This window comes from Gigantopelta aegis, chromosome 8 (assembly GCF_016097555.1).
Source record: "Gigantopelta aegis isolate Gae_Host chromosome 8, Gae_host_genome, whole genome shotgun sequence".
In the NCBI taxonomy this organism is placed as follows: domain Eukaryota; kingdom Metazoa; phylum Mollusca; class Gastropoda; order Neomphalida; family Peltospiridae; genus Gigantopelta; species Gigantopelta aegis.
The window spans coordinates 32,879,587-32,896,715 of record NC_054706.1 but is presented as its reverse complement, the minus strand read 5'-3'; the positions used below and the strand labels follow the sequence as shown (position 1 = coordinate 32,896,715).

Genomic DNA, 17,129 nt, shown 5'->3' with positions numbered 1-17,129 from the left:
ACAATTGGGGACCTAGGCTTATAATATTGCTTTGGAAGTACTCTCAGAATATACTTGTTATATATGTTTGATATATCATTAATACGTTGCAAAAGTGGTTTTAGTCATCTACTAGCCCGAGTATTCGGACTGTAAGAGAGCTAGATGGACATTTGGAGCGTATTTATGTCCAAATGTTCGTCTAGCTCTCTTACAGTCAAGAGTACTCGGGCTAGTCATCTACCAGCCAGGCCTACCCCCCCCCCCCCCCCCGCAAAAAATAAATAAAACAATATTAAAATTAAATAAATAAATAAATAACATAAAATTACTAAAATAAATAAATAATTAAAAAAATAATAATAAAAAAAAAAAAAAAAAAAAAAAAAAAAAATCCAAAAACAAACAAATCCCCAAAAGCGTTTGTTACACAATTGTAACAACAGATTTATATATTAATTAGTTTTAAAATATAAACAGAGATTAAAGAAGACAGACAGCGCTCCGTCTTTCAAGTTAATATTTGGTACTGGAATATTGTGAGCTTCTGTATCTTTGGCACTTGTATATATGATCTTTAGCCTACTTTAGGGTGCTTTCCCTTGATTACTTCCTTGTCCCATAATGCATTTCGAGCCACGTCCGCAGCAGCCATACCGGAGAACGTGTAACGAGCTAGCAGACGTACCAACGTACCAAGATGAACGTTTTTAGGCTTGTTGGTGATATGTCCCATCTTTTAGCCATCTTAATATTGATGGCTAAAATGTGGAAGACTCGATCTTGTGCAGGTAAATGTTTGTAAATGCAGCAAGGTGAATTAACAAAGTTATCAAAGTTTTTGTAAATTGAATCGATAGCAATCTGACACGTCGCCGTAAAATATTCGTTTCTAAGACAAATTTTGTAGGAGGCCTAACTGATTTTTTTTTTTTATAAAACCAGGTATTGCATTGAAGACTGCACATTCGAGAATGAAATATTGCTATGGAAATTCACTGCTACACAAATAGTATTGTTAGAGGGTAATTTTTAAGTTTAAATTAGTTTAAATATTGAAACCTTTTCAAAACAAACGCCCATTTCCCCCAATGCCAACCACACAAATGTTTCAAGGTATGTGATTCACCTGTGACACCAGCCCCAAGTTCAGCCAGCAAACATTTTGCTAAGTATGCAAACTATGGGTGCAACGATTTAGTACCCAATACATACCCAATACTTAATACTTACTCAATACTTACTCAATACCACTACTAACTATTATATCATCACGCAAGAACCCCTAAACCTGGATATTAGTTACAAGTGTTGTTTGCAGCGAATTGTCTTAAGTTTTAAATTTTTCAGATTGTGATCGTTTTCTTAGGCCTGGTTTTTTTCCACATGACAGTTTGGGCCTAGGACACAAAATCATTAGTTACGACCAATTAAATCTGCAAAATTTTATGTTACTTACGTAACAGTAACTGAAGTTTTTGTCGGACGAGAGTCTGTGGACACACGGCAGAATGACCGTTCTGATCAGGTGACAAATTTGGTGCCTAATAAGTGGGGGTTTTAGTCGGAGATTGCCAAGACTATAAAAATAGAATATTTTCATTGTTCAAATAAAATATAACACTTGTATCAAACATACAAATTGATACTGGTATGGGACACAAATAGAGGCTGTTAAATTATGTTGCAGTAATTGTCATAAGCTACTGAGTAGTTTTTCTTAAGTTGCATTTCCGTTCACATCGAGGCTTGTTACCTTTGATGTTCAGTGTACAGACTGGTATTTTTATTTCTTAGTGTGTGAAAAAAGTGTTCATTTTGAAATAGCGGAGATGGGTGCTGTAAAATATAGTAGGATACGGGAAAATAATGAAAGGTGCGATCACAACTTTGCTGCACAGTGTGTAAGAAGTAGTATCGTGCTGATCATCATTGCATCAAAATAAAACTACTGTACCTTCATTTAAGTTATCTTGTAAAAGTGCTTGAATTTCATGGTGAAAAATTATTGAATGCAAAAAAAAAAAAATAGTTTCGAAAGAACGAAAATATACAACAGTCGAAAATGCTCAACGTGGTAAATTTGAAATGCTGTATTTGACTGAAATTCCTGAAATATGTGCGCGGGTTGAGTTTACCACCGATAATTGCTAATGCACCTATGACAGTATATTTATTAATTTTTTAAACTCCCATGTTCTATTGATGGATACTCCAGTTTCGAATAAGTCCAAATGGGGGGCATGTTTTGGTGAGAAAATTACATTAAAATTAGTTCAAAAACAAACAAAATCAACACCTCAGGCCTCTGGAACTTGCATGAACAGTCATATCGTATCTCTCAACAAAAAAAAGAAGACATTGAAACTATTTTGCACTGGACGTTTAGTCAAGTTTTAGGTTTAATAAATATTTTTTAGTTTTTATTCCATATTATAATGAAACCAATCGTGTGACATTAAATACTGAGAGCTGGATGTAGATTAATTTATTTGTTTAGGTTGTTAGCGGTGTCAGTTTCTACATAATAATATCAACATTATTTGTGTTTCGTCGCCATTCGATTCATTATGTCAAAATATGCAGACACCTACCCACAAATCTGCTAAAAGACCCAATTCAATTGATTCAGTTTGTTTGATGTGACTGGCTAGTGGGGGGGGCAAGCCGATATCATTGAGTTGGAATCCCAGCGAACACTTGAATCTAAGTGTAAGAAAAACCCAACTTTGGCTTAGATGACAGTGTCAAAGGAAAGAAGTCCTTGCACTCATTTCACAAAAGTGATGCTTGTTGACAAGTTGAAGCTAAGTTAATATAGGCCAATGGCATTGTACAGGTCTGGGCCCAATTTCACAAAGCATCGTAAGCCTAGTTTTGCACGTAAACGTACATCTACAACCAAACCACAATTTTTATTACTATTATAGTACAGCAAATATAGTTAAAAGTACAGGTATATCATTTTCTTTTGTCCTTAAAATGCTCCATCTTCCGTAATGATGTAAGTTTCTTTGTGAAATAGATGCCAAACACGTGTAAATGTATGCCTAGTATAACTGCTGATTGCAGACGTAAACTTGTGATATTTTGTGAAATAGGCCCCTGTATTTTAAGACTTATCTACATGTTTAGCGCAGGATCAAATTATGATTAATGATATTGGACTACTATTTCACAAATTGTAGTCATATGCTTACCATTAAATGTACTTATTTTTTGCTTTTAGGCATTTCTGGCAAAAGTCAGATTATGTTTGCATTGGTTTTCTGTTCCCGCTACCTTGACCTGTTCACCTCGTTCATCTCAATATACAACACGGCGATGAAGGTCTTCTTCATCACATCGTCCATCTTCACAGTCTATCTCATGTTCTTCAAGTTCAAGGCCACGTACGACAGTAACCATGACTCGTTCAGAATGGAATTTCTTATTGTACCCGTCGGTGGTTTGGCATTTTTGGTCAATCATGATTTTACACCGGTTGAGGTAGGTATATTGCTTACAGATGTCATCCGTATACGCACATCTTAACCTTTAGACTACTGGATTCATTTTTAACAAAAACCACGTTGAGTGGGTACAAGTTTATAATTTTTACTCACATATATTCACTTAAATGTTTCATAAATACATGAAATAAAGTTCATATATGAATCGGTAAGTATTATTTTCTTGTTTTTTTTTGTTGTAATTTTTATTATTTTATATCGGCTAATGGTGATTAAAATTAGCCAAAAAATCGAAAAAGTTGCATTTACTTACAGGCATTTGTGGCCAGCTGTCCAGTATTTATGTCCATTATTCCCGATAACAGTGGTTTTCTGACCAGAATTTTTTTTTAAACCCGAACTATGATTCATATTGCAATATTTGGTAATTTTCGTTGTCGATAAAACGATCAAATTTATTATCAAATCAGCTGTTAAAATCAGCTATCGATCCCTGAAAATTACCGCGACGTGCCGCTATTGTTGTCAAGCGAAAATACTTGCCGAAAACCATTTTTTGAACTCAAAATTTCAAGGTATTTTCACTTGAAAAAATCAAAACAAAAACCACCATTTTGAAAAAAAATCTTTTTTCTTTAATTATATTTCCGTTTCCGGTGAGTGTCGTGTGCAAAACGGCGGGAAATATGAATTGGGGAATGCACTGTATACAGTGTACAGTATATCGACTGACGTGACTTCGGGCGAGATATCTCGCCTGCAGTAGTCAGAAGGTTAAGGTCAACAAGTTGTAGGAGTCACTTGATAAAACATTTGTTTGGTCTTAACAAGATTTAATATGGACAAAAGATGCTGTTACAATTAGATGAATTTTGTATGGAAACGTGTAGCCTGATTCAATTTGTCTTTATTAATTTACCAGGGCTCACCGTATCTATTGCCAGATTTGTTAGTTGCTAATTTTTATGAAAAATTACTTCAAAATTTAGTCTTTGGCTAATAAAATATTTCTTAAATTAACCACATTTTAATAATTTTCAAGAAGAAAAATACTCTACATATATCTCAAAATTGGCTAGACCAAAAACAATTTCAGTGTGAGCCCTGGCATTATAACACTTCAATCATGACCTGATAACTTGTTGTTTTGTTCCAGATCTTGTGGACGTTCTCCATCTACTTGGAGTCTGTAGCCATCCTGCCACAGCTGTTCATGGTTAGCAAGACCGGGGAGGCGGAAACCATCACGAGTCATTACCTGTTTGCCTTGGGCTCCTACCGGGCTCTCTACCTTCTTAACTGGGTCTACCGGTATTACTTCGAGGGATTCTTTGACTTGATAGCGGTTGTTGCAGGATGTGTACAGACTATATTGTATTGTGATTTCTTCTATCTGTACATCACTAAAGGTAAATCATCTTTGGTGTAGGAAGATTTATACAATTCAGTTTTGTCTTGTCAATCTTTTTAATTTTTTTGTTTTTGTACTGTCTGGAAGTGCTCCAATACTTATCATTAAAAATGGTGGTAGGGTGCTGTGTAATACTAGTAATTAATTCAGTACTGGTCATGAAAGGAGAGTGTTCTCTCACTCCACATCCTTAAGCATTACCAAATGTTTGACATCCAATAGCCAGGGATTAATAAATCAGTGTGCTTTAGTGGTGGTGTTAAACAAAACAAACTTTTGATTATTATGATAGAATATAAAGGATAATAAAAAATTTATAGCAAAACAGGGCTAGCTCTGGGTGATCAGAAAATTTCTCCAAATTATCTTTAAAAAAAAATGCAAAACCTATAGTGCAGCGACCTCAGTATTCGACCACTTAAGAAAAAAAGGATTGTAACATGTTCATTTTATTGGCATTTATTAATATTTGTTTTTCTTTGTAAATATTTTGGGAATGTATCCTCAAGCTTTTCTATTGGTCGAATACTAGGACAACCCTCTCTATCATATGTCATTATTTGATCACGTGGTCATGTGATCGAAATTATAATGACTGAGGTCACATTGCATTGCCAGCTCCATTTGATTATAAATAAAAACATTAAAGACAATTTCAAAGATTTCAATGGATTAAAAGTATTGCAAATGTTCACGGGATGTTGGATGGTGTAATAGCATGCTATAAAAATGGCCGACGTTTATATTATCACTATAGCCGATGAATATATACTTACATTCATTCACATGGTTATCGTCTGCTAGTGCTATTGCGTTTCCGGAAGAAAGAATGTTCACCCTGTCGCGTTTGTTCAAAATACGTTGCAGAAATCTATATACTATTCAGTTTAAACGAGTATGATAATTAATTAAATGCACTGGTTGAATACTAGGTACTGGTCGAATACTGGGGTCACTGCCCTAGCTATTTTCCACAAAAATATAAATTATAAAACTATATTTTTTTGCCAAAATAAAAAAAATTTGCCAATTGTTGTCAAAATTCGCAATTGGCGAGTGGCAGAGCTAGCCCTGCAAAATAATGTGAACTTTGAGGAACTAATAATTGTCGAGACTGTAAAAATTCAAAGTTTGATGGTACTATTAATTTCAGACTAACAAAATATTAAAGAAACTAAATTGTGATTAAAAAATAAAATAAAATTTGTTTTTAAAGTCCAACTGTTGGGAACTATAGGTTTTGTCTTCATCTGTCCCATATATAGCTTTCTGGACTTTCGAAATGTCTCAAGATATTAAGATGAAATTTTGTGTATAGCTTTATCATGTAAAGAATCACGGGGCACTTAACTTTTTCTTCTCTTCCCCCCCCCCCCCCCCCCATTGATGATAAATATTTTAACAAATAAAAGCCTTTTCAAACACTTCTTACCATGTCTGGTACACCCTGCCTTTAACCTAACCCCTGAATCTGCACCTGACTTTCATGGTGATTTCAGTTCAGATTTTTTACATTTGTATGTAAATATTATAATTATTTTATAAAATACTCAGACAGTTGTACACATTTTTTGATTTTAAACGTGAATAAAATAACCTTTTCAGGCCAGTACAAAGCTATAAAGGATATGAGGTATGCATATATTATGCAGATATATTATTTTCTCAACCTGTTGGGTAATGGCTTTTCGGCTGCATGAGCACTTAGTTTAGATGAATATAACTGGTAATAGAGGCGATATATTTCGTTTAATTTTGCTTTGGAAAACTGTTAGCTTTTGTTTGTGTAACATTAATGATCTGTCTTGTTGAACTAACACGTCTATTTGAAAAATAAAAAGGTATATTTAAACCCCATAAAAAATCGTAACTATTGTCAAAAAATACTTTATTTCATTCAAAAATTTAATATTGAAATTAATTTTTGTAGCAGAAATAAAAAAAATGGCTAATATTTTAGGAAGAACTTTGTAATACACAATAAAATTACATTTTGTACAGTTAATATACATGTACTATATTCAAATTAATTAAACTGTCAATCAAATGCAAATGGTAGACAGATAAATACAGATGCTCAGTAAACCAGAATTCCCCCAAGACAGAACATTTTTCATGGTCCTTTTTTAAATATCAGTATCCATCTAACCCATCTAATCTGCATACCCTTTAAAACTAACTTTTTAACTTGCTTCTGTGGGTGCCCAGTTTAGAGGGTTTTACTGTATTACCAGTTATTTATTAAACGTTTCAATGTGAACAATTTAAAAAAATAAAAATGTGAAGTAACTGAAGATTATCTTTAAATGGTAATTGCAATGTAATTTAAGATTTTGTCAGTCATCTTACATCACAGTGAATAGTGCTGAATTACATATCAATTAATTTTTTGTACCTGATGCTAAGTATTTATATTTTAACTAATTCGTACAGTGTTAAATGAGCTCTATGTTAAGAAAAGCACCTTCTTGAAATTTATTATTAATATATTTGTGGCCTGGAAGATACTGTAAATCCTGAAATTAATACAATCATAATATTAATGTGGAAAATGTGAGTTTGTGTTATTTGCATTAATAATGACACATTTATTTCTATGTTTTGTCTGTGTCCCACATTATTAAAACAAAACAAACATTAAAATTCTAAAATACTTATAAGACAGACTAATTGTTGAATAATCCAGTAAGCTATTTGTCACACGCTATTAAAACAGATAGATTAAAATTTGAATACATTTATAAAACTGGAGCACAATTCATCATAGGTGAGACACATTAATTGCCCAATAGTCCAGCAAGATGCCAACCACGTGATTATTGCAGGGTCTTTGGCCACCCTGAATGGGTTTTACCACGCTAATCCTGAGGTTGACCATTCGTTTGTTTTTACTGTTCAAGTTTGCTGCAACTTTGTCGGGTGACTTGTTCTTTCATTATAACTTTGTGATAGTACATGTATGTTTATCCAGATTTAGGTAACTATACACATTATTTAAATGAATGTTGTAAAATTATGCTTCGAGCTGGTCTCGCCAAAAACACAATGGACTACACAGGTTAGTCAGTTGATCTCACTGAAGACACCTGTAACTCAGATTTAACCAAAATGCTTTGTATGGAAAGGAATATTTTAAAAAGGAGGCCACTCGCATTAATTTCATGTCACATTTTAATCTGCCAACCATCATTTGCATTAATTTAGAGACGCGTAATTTCAGGATCTACAATATTTGCCTTCTGCCTTTTGCTATTCACCCTCTTCACAGTATCTAATATTCCTGTATTTGTACATATACTCTTCAAAAAAAGAAACGCAAAAGGGTACAAATGGGTTATAACTCCGATTTTATGTTTCCTACCGGTTCATGCTTTGTGAATATAAGGTCATTGCATGTCCCAAACACATTCCCACGGTTACATTCGATAAAACGCAGCTACTGTACAATAAAGTTCCAAAATGTGAATATTCGCAAAAACGCAGCCACGTGCAAACCATGTCACCACTGCACGTGCGTTGTCTGCACGTGCAACATGAACACCGACAGTATAAAAGTGCAGGGTGTTCGCTTGCCTGGCCTCTGTATCTGGCCGACAGTTGACAATCCAGGACATGCCACGTCTCAGTGAACCGCAGAGAAACAATGCCATCGGCCGACTAGACGCAGGCGAATCCAGAACGGCCGTTGCCAGGGCATTCCATGTGTCCCCAAGCACCATCTCCAGACTGTGGGACCCTTACAAGCAACATGGATCAACACGTGACCTCCCTAGATCCGGTCGACCACGGGTCACTACCCCCGGGCAGGACCGCTACATCCGGGTACGCCACCATTCGGGAACGATTGACTACTGCCACCTCCACAGCCGCAGCAATACCATGTTTGCGCAGGATATCCGACCAGACCGTACGGAACCGCCTACGTGAGGTAGGAATTCGTGCCAGACGTCCAGTTCGAGGTGTCATCTTAACACCACAACACCGTCGACTCCGGCTGCAGTGGTGCCAGATTCATCGACAATGGCCTCAACTGCGATGGAGACAGGTGTGGTTCAGTGACGAGTCCCGATTTCTGCTCCGACGTCATGATGGAAGATGTCGCGTGTATAGGCGTCGTGGTGAACGTTATGCGGCAAACTGCGTGCAGGAAGTGGACAGATTCGGCGGGGGTAGTGTCATGGTGTGGGCAGCCATCTCACACACTGGCAGAACTGACTTGGTCCACGTGCAGGGCAACCTGAATGCACAGGGCTACATTGACCAGATCCTCCGGCCACACATCGTTCCAGTTATGGCCAACGCCAACGCAGTGTTCCAACATGACAACGCCAGGCCTCACACAGCACGTCTCACAACGGCTTTCCTACAGAACAACAACATTAATGTCCTTCCTTGGCCATCGATATCACCGGATTTGAACCCAATTGAGCATCTATGGGACGAGTTGGACCGACAGCGACAACCACAGCCCCAGACCCTGCCCGAGCTGGCAGCAGCCTTGCAGGCCGAGTGGGCCACCATCCCCCGGGACGTCATCCGTACTCTGGTTGCTTCAATGGGCAGGCGGTGCCAGGCAGTTGTCAACACACGCGGAGGCCACACCCGGTATTGATTCCAGATGACCTTGACTTTGGTGGTGTGTCCTATCACTTACTCACAATGGACTAGAGTGAATTGTGAACAATCCTGCAACATTTGGTAATTATCGGACTCACCAATCAATAATTAAATCAATTCTCCAAATGTTACGACAATGTGGTTTTGCGTTTCTTCTTTTGAAGAGTATATAAGCACATGGGTCAGAGTTTATGAAATACTTATCTGCTGGGATTCATGGGAATTGCCATAGGAGCTGTGTGTCAGGGTCTGAAACTGCCAGTCACCAGATGAGAATTTTTCTTGATGAGTTTTGAGCCCTGATGTATTCATAGTTGAATACATAGAAATATTTCACATAATTTCCAGTCAAAATAGTATGACAACATGGCAGTATCTGTGATTTCCACCTCCATCATTATAGTATTGTTTCCTTTAAAACAAACATTGCTATGTTACGTTATAGTGATCCCATTTTTCAAACTTTGGAACTGTTAAGTGGACTAGAATATTTAGTTTGGAAACTGAAATGGTGCTATTTTTTTTTTTTATCAGATTACATAATATGGAATGACCAATGTATGCATGAAACAAGGTATAGGTTTGAGCAGATAAGCAAAACCTTACATGTAAATTATTATTAGTGTTCAACTTTTCCCAATTTGTGCATGTCATGTTAAGAACAACATACCGTAGTGAGCATTGGATTGAATTGCACGGACTCAGGAATAGGTTTGGTCAGATAAACAAAACCCTACCATGAACAGGATTGCTGAATGTTTTCCCTGTTTGTGCATGTCATGTAAATAAAACAACCAGCATAATGAGCATTTGAACTGTACATCGTTTGTAAACCTAACAGTCCCACGTGTTGATGGAATTATGTTAAATACATGTACTATAAATGATGGCATGGGAAGTAAACTGGTTGAAAGTTTCATTCTAATACAGACAGTGTTTCTTTGCTTGCCAATTATTTATTTGTATTTTTGGATGTCATCTTGTGTCGAAGGTGTCATATTTAAACTACAGTTATTTCAAACTAATAATTTGTATTTTCATTCACTTTACCCTCTCAAACTCCCATCTTCCCACCATTAGATGGGTGTTGAGGTAGAAACATGTTGTATACACAGAATATCGGAAATCACATTCAAAATAAATGTCATTTTGCTATAACTCTTATGCTGCAATAGATGAGATAATATTGTTAGCACTTTGTTTGCCAGTATATGAAAACAGAATTTTATATATATAATTTTATCATACGTATTCTATTAATATAATAAAACTTATATAATCTAGATGTATTGAGATTCCATTTCATAATCTTATGCATCTCAGCCAAAATCTGAGATTTGCAGAAGTAGGGAATGCTTGTAAATTTGGAGCCAGTATTTTATGTAAGAAGATATTTAGGATTGCATTATTAGATTAACATGCACCTTCAGGTGTAGTATTGGAGCATTTTCAGTACATTTCCATATTTAAAAATTACTTTTATTCAGTTGTTTTAATTTATTTTATTGACTTATTTAATTACAGCAAATGTTTGTTCAATTATGTCCTGTGCCATTTTTTATTTTTGAAAATGGAAACTAGAACTAGAATTTTGTTTGCTTACCAACTGGTGGTTTTTTTTCCTTTTCTCCTCCTCAAATTGGAAATGGTAGTGGTGTTTGGAATTGCTGCCTTTTATTTGTATGTATAATCTGTTTAATGAATTTCATCTTTCTATTTTCAGTTTTGAAGGGCAAGAAATTAAGTCTACCAGCCTAAAGATAGACATTATATAAGGAGTCAAGTAACATTTATCGAATGGGAGAAGTATAGTTGTGTTGAGACTGAACTGAATGTGTCAACAGTTGAACTGGATGCCTGTGCGTTGCAACACGTGTCAGTGTTGTAACATAACGGATCAACATTGAACCACTTTGAAAACTTCTCTAGGAATCTGCTTCCTACTTTTCATGTCTGTGGCAGTGTTGGGGGGAAAGGGTGCTTGTTTTTTTTTGGGTTTTTTTTTAAAACTTTTTTAAAACTTTTTTTAAAAACTTTTTTTTTTTTTAAGTATAACATTTTTCAAATATTTAGTTAAGTTGTATTATGTGTTAAGATGCTTGCGTTTCTATATTGATGTTTTTACTCTTTAACTCGTTATTCAGTGTGCATGTGAATTTTATATTAATGCTAATTGAATATGGCGCATTGTTATCAGGGATCAAAACATAGGCACATTTTCGTGTGACTGGCATCAGGTCATTTCTAATGCATAGCTGATGATCTGTAAGTTATAAATATGTGAAGTGTATTACAGAATTTAATACTGGGCACATACAAACTGATTAATGTCGACTCGACAATTGAGTTGCCATAAGTGTGAAAATGTGCAACAACAAACAGCCGCTGATGCAGTGTTCTTGTCGGTGTTACGCAAGTTCTGATGAAAGATGTCACTTCTCTGCCCAGTACACACATACTGACTGGGAGTTGGCAACAACATTGTGTTGGCATTAATCAGCCAGTGTGTGCCAAGCATAACTGTATGGTGTAGCGATTATCATTATAATCTAATGATAGGACTGGGTTATGGTTTACGAGCTAACAAGGGTATAGAACTGACTGAACTGAAAACAAGTTGTCATTAATTGGCCTCATTAGCCTAATAGTGTATTATTTTGGTATTATATAGCAGATAGTAATTATTTAGTGATTGGACTGGGATGTTGTTTACAAGTATACAAGGGTACAACACAGACTTGACTAAAACATGTGGCCTGGTGCTTATATAACTTATTAGAGTCTGGACTCGAGACTAATAAGAGTCTAAGACGTGAATGTCAAGGCAACGCTGTACAAACTATATGCGTGTGACGTCATTAAAGATTTGAGTCTGGACTCTTAAAAGTTTTATAAGCACGGGCCCAGTACCTTTAATTTAAGAACAGTTCAGAAGGCATTTATGGGTTACGTTTTTATGCTTGTAGAGATTTTATTTAGTGCTGTCCTATTAAATTGCTTGTTGAGTTTTGGTGACAGAATAAAATTTAAAGGCAAGAAGATTGTTACGGTGAAAGTAATTAATGTAATTTGGATGTAAACCAAAGCATTTGACAAACCATACCTGGAATAGATATTTTGTGTCGGTGTTTCTGAACAACATTGGTTACAGTGGATTCATTTACATGTATGCATGTGGGCAGCTGTGTTGTTAGCTGCAGAGCTTGCACTGGAACTATTTCATATTCGCCCAGTTGAATTTCAGTTCATATTTTGTGATTGGAAGAATGACAGCTTAAAACCCTGCTGGGTATAGCAAAAATGAATCGTTATTTTTTATTATTGTAAAAAAAACCTTCCTACATACTGAGTACATGGGTGATCTTGAGCGTTCGTTAATGATATTAATATTATTTGTTATTTCCCAATCATACATTTTATGTCAAGTGCAGAAACCAAACACATTTCTGTTGAAATGAGTGCTCATGTGAATTGAAAGCATGGCTGACATTTTATACTGAACCTGTATTAGTCAAGAAGGTCACAGTATCTTGAAATGGTGCAACCACAAGCATGTTAGTTACTTGACTGTAATAACACGTTTGATTTGTAATACGCGGCTATTTTCATTTTGTTTAAGAAATGCATGTAGTTGGTTCACATTTGGTAGCAACAAGTTAACATGGGATCGAGGTTAAAACGAGATCGTTGCCTGGCAGCAGCTGTAGTCTGTGCTTCATTATCTATAGAACCATATGTGTTTGACGACGTGCCATTTTAGGATGTTGCTTTGTTAATGCTGGTAGGATGTGTTGTACGTTATTTAAGGCTTGGGTAACTGTAGATCCTGTGTTGATACACAAAACAGTTGAGTTTTAATCCCTTTAAAACTCCGTTTGTTTTCCAAGCTTGTTTATTGCAAATTGTGAACTTAGTTCTGATGGATTTTAATCCTTTTTGCAACGATTACATGTACATATACACACAATAAAACTGGTTGATATTATGAAACATGTTTTCAAAGTATTTTTTATGTAAAGTATGTGAGACTTTATTTTCAGATTGAAATCGGTCAGCATTGCTCACATAATGTATTGCAACAGTCTTTAAAAATATACTTTGTCACCATCATTTTCATAAATCATGTGTGCATCTTTTGTAGATGACATAGCTGATATACATGACATTACTCTGGTCTGGTATTGTAAGGTATTCTGATTGTCAAAAGGAGTATAACTTTGGGGTGAATACGGGGAAAAAAGGGCATATGAACCAAATCGTGAAAAGGGCAAAAAAAGAAAAGAAAGGCACTTGAATGCATTTAGGTGGGGATGGTATCTCCTGATCCCCCCCAGGTTCCTCTGTTTTGTGGACATTTAGAAAGTTATTTCACCTCTATTATGAATGCAAACTACAGACACTAGGTTTAATAACCCATGTGTATTTTAATGATAAACATTATCAACTACCTTCACAAACCATACTAGTACATGTTGGTTGCTATGTGTTTTTTAAAATCCTATGTAACACAAAAACAATGGAAGTCTCCTTCCTCCAAGTAAAAAAAAAAATATTATATTATTATTATGTAATGTAGTTCAGCAAAAATAGACAAAAGATATTGAAGATGTGTATGCAACATAAAGAAAATTTGGATCTATTAAAAATTATTAGATAATTAAAATATACCCAGCATTGCAGTTTTAACATTTATTTGCATTTTATGTATACATAAGCTACAAGTATTGTTCAGAAACCTGGTGGTGGAGAAAACTTTTTAGAAATATGTGTGTAGCATTATTAGCATTGGCAATAATAAATTAATCACATTTTTGAAATCCCATCCATAATTTTTTTTTAGTTCCACCTTTTTCATTTTACAAAAAATGTTTTTTTTTTAGAATAGCTACTTTTTAGTTTTATTACAACTATTGAATTGTATTTAATAGAAATTTAATTTACTTTAAATGTTACTAAAGCACTGGTTTGAATGGAAGTCATTGGTTTATTCTTGCTTATCAGAAGTGATGCATTAATAATCATTTTTAATGTAAACATTTATAAACACTGATCAAATGTACTTGTCATTCTAGACATCGTGATCAAGCATATTGGTGCACTCTATTCTCAGTCTTGAGATCGCTTACGCTTTCTTTCATGTCTTGAGCAAGACTTGTAATTCATTTTGTGGAATGGGAAGCAATCTCTGCATCAGACATTTTAATCTGGAAGCAAATGCTAGAAATTGAGAAGCATTCATTTAACATTGAGCACCAAAACCAGGCTAGTGAATACTTTTAATACCCCAGAGTATTTTCATCAGTTTAATACTGAGCAGGGTGAATGTTTATTTTGTTCTAAAACCAGAATATTAAACTCAAATTTTGTCATCTAAGAGGCCATCATTACTTTGGCTAACTGGTTATGTATTCCAGCTAGGAATGGCTAACTAATAAGTATTGCAATTAGGAAAGCAGAACCTATAGAATTGATTCTGAAATATATTACCTTGTCGTACAAATGTAGGTGTATTGCTGAACAAGATGAATTGTCCGATTTGAGACCACTTATTTTATTGTGGAAACTGGCAGTTGTATTTGTGTATCATATACACAAAAGATTTGAAAAGCAAACAACTTTTTTGATCCTGTATTCTACACTATTGTTTGTACCAACAAAATATTAAATGGCAGTCCTAGTTAACATGTTTATTGTTCGTTTATAGATAATTGGAGAAAATGTCTCAATTTATGTAAAAGGAAATGAATCTGAAAAAACGAAACTTTTACCATACTAGAACTCTTGAGATATTTGACAAGTTTGGTTCCTGAATTATTCAGTTCACATGTTGGTGTTTTAATGATGAAGCTGTTATTTAAATATTTTGATGGGAAACGATTCTGAAAATATTCCAGGATATTTTACATGCTGTACTAGTTTTTCTTAATTTTAATTTAATTGTTGCTTGAAGAATGCATGGCGTGACTGGGAGTTTCTGATGCAATTGTTTTCATGCACATTTTCACTTCATTCTTATTTATATGTAACAATCGACCATTGAATTTCTTTTCTTTATTTTTCCCCACATTAGATGCATAGATAAATATTACAAACCTCGTATCAATTTTTATGTTTAGCAATGTAGGGGATTCTATGATTGCCATACCAATACATCTGTTAACATTTATTTCCCTCTGCACCGGTGAATTTGTTTTGGAAGTTGTTTTGGCATGCACACATTTTGGTTTGGTGATGACTGCAAAGAGGACTCCTTGATGTGAATCATTTACGGACTTCAAATATTAAATGGTACATGTAAATGCTACCTTTAATAAATTATTACAATGGCCATCTTTTACCCTAGATTGTGTGGTGTGCCTGGTAGAGGTTAGAATTTTGCAAATTTACCAAGCATTTTGCTTTTAAAACAAGAACAAAAGTTTTTTTGATGGAAACTGAATATTAGAATTAAAATGTCATGATTCTGTATATATGATTTACACAATGAAAACTCATTAAAACAGTGTAGCTTAAATTAATCGAAACAGGAGATGGTGACTTGGTTTTATATTATTTCCTTTTCTGGTGTGTGGATTATCTGTTTGATACCAAGTATTCAGATACTTCTATGGACTGGTTGGTGCTTATTGTTTACAAAATGTACAGAATAATGGATCAGGGATTATTTATTAATTAGATAGCTTAACAAAGGTATTGATCATTTCCATCACATTTATCTGTAAAAGGGTTATACCACAAATAACGGTTTTAAGTAGATCATTAACGGTATGGGAGATGGAAATCTATGATCCAAACCAGTTTTTCATAAAAGACCAGCAGTGATTCAGGTCGAACAATAACAGGTAAAAAGTTTGCTTTAAGAAGCAAGTTAATATTTTTTACCGTCACTTTTTATTCTAAAGGATAAATTTCTTATGTTTATAACAAGTGTGCCTGAAACTTTGGTAGTGAGCATGAAATATATTTATATAGTATATTGACAACGTTTTGCTTATATCTATTGCAATAGTGACAGCAATTCAGTCTTTGGAAATGCTGTCCATATTTCTTGCAAAAACCAATCTTAAGTGAAACATTACATGCATATCAGCATTACAATCTACTTTTATAGATAATTGTAAATATTTTTTTTAAAACTTAAATTTAAAAATGGTTTTCTTTGTCTCTCTATTGTTTTTTTTTTTGCTGCTTTTCAGATGTTAAAAACATAGCATCATAGGGTTGTTAGTTTCGTTTGTCTAATTTATTTTACCAAAATATTAAAATAAAAATGACATGTTACATGTGTATATAAACAATGTACAGTTCCTACAAATAATGGATTTTCATTATACGTGTGCTGAAGTGTTATGGAAGTAATTCATTCTTTTAAACCATATATAATACTTTGATGTTGTTGAATTTAGAGAACGTAAACAAATGTTCTTTTTGCATGTAAATATGATTTTTGCCTCTCCATGTAGTTGGTCTCTTGGTGAAATTTCTAGTTATTTCCAGTTACCTAATGTTCTTGCATGAGTTACTAGTTGTAGAGAGGGAGCATGCTTCATTACCAAAATTCAGGTTCACCGACCTATCCAGCAGTACATGAATATGTACATTTTGTAAAGCACAAGATGGAATCTGAACTGTATATAGAAATAAAAAGGCAGACTTTCATATGACTTTTA

General features: G+C 34.6%; 1 protein-coding gene across 2 annotated transcripts; it reads left to right on the top strand.

Moving 5' to 3' along the window:
• Positions 1-280: 280 nt before the first annotated feature.
• LOC121378541 (ER lumen protein-retaining receptor 2) lies at positions 281-17,123 on the top strand. 2 transcript variants are annotated; one of them, XM_041506757.1, is made up of 5 exons: positions 281-770; positions 3,209-3,468; positions 4,588-4,840; positions 6,448-6,475; positions 11,183-17,123. In XM_041506757.1, exons 1-5 carry the CDS (start codon positions 680-682, stop codon positions 11,232-11,234), a joined length of 684 nt encoding a protein of 227 aa, XP_041362691.1. In that variant the 5' UTR covers positions 281-679; the 3' UTR covers positions 11,235-17,123. The 2 variants fall into 2 exon arrangements, with proteins under 2 accessions (XP_041362691.1, XP_041362693.1); XM_041506759.1 differs by lacking the exon at positions 6,448-6,475 and having other exon boundaries at positions 603-770.
• Positions 17,124-17,129: the final 6 nt, after the last annotated feature.

Coding starts and splice junctions, on each gene's coding strand:
- LOC121378541 (XM_041506757.1), top strand. CDS start 680: ATGAACGTTTTTAGGCTTGTTGGTGATATGTCCCATCTTTTAGCCATC. Junction 3,469..4,587: donor ATGATTTTACACCGGTTGAG/GTAGGTATATTG, acceptor GTTTTGTTCCAG/ATCTTGTGGACGTTCTCCAT. Junction 6,476..11,182: donor AAAGCTATAAAGGATATGAG/GTATGCATATAT, acceptor TTCTATTTTCAG/TTTTGAAGGGCAAGAAATTA.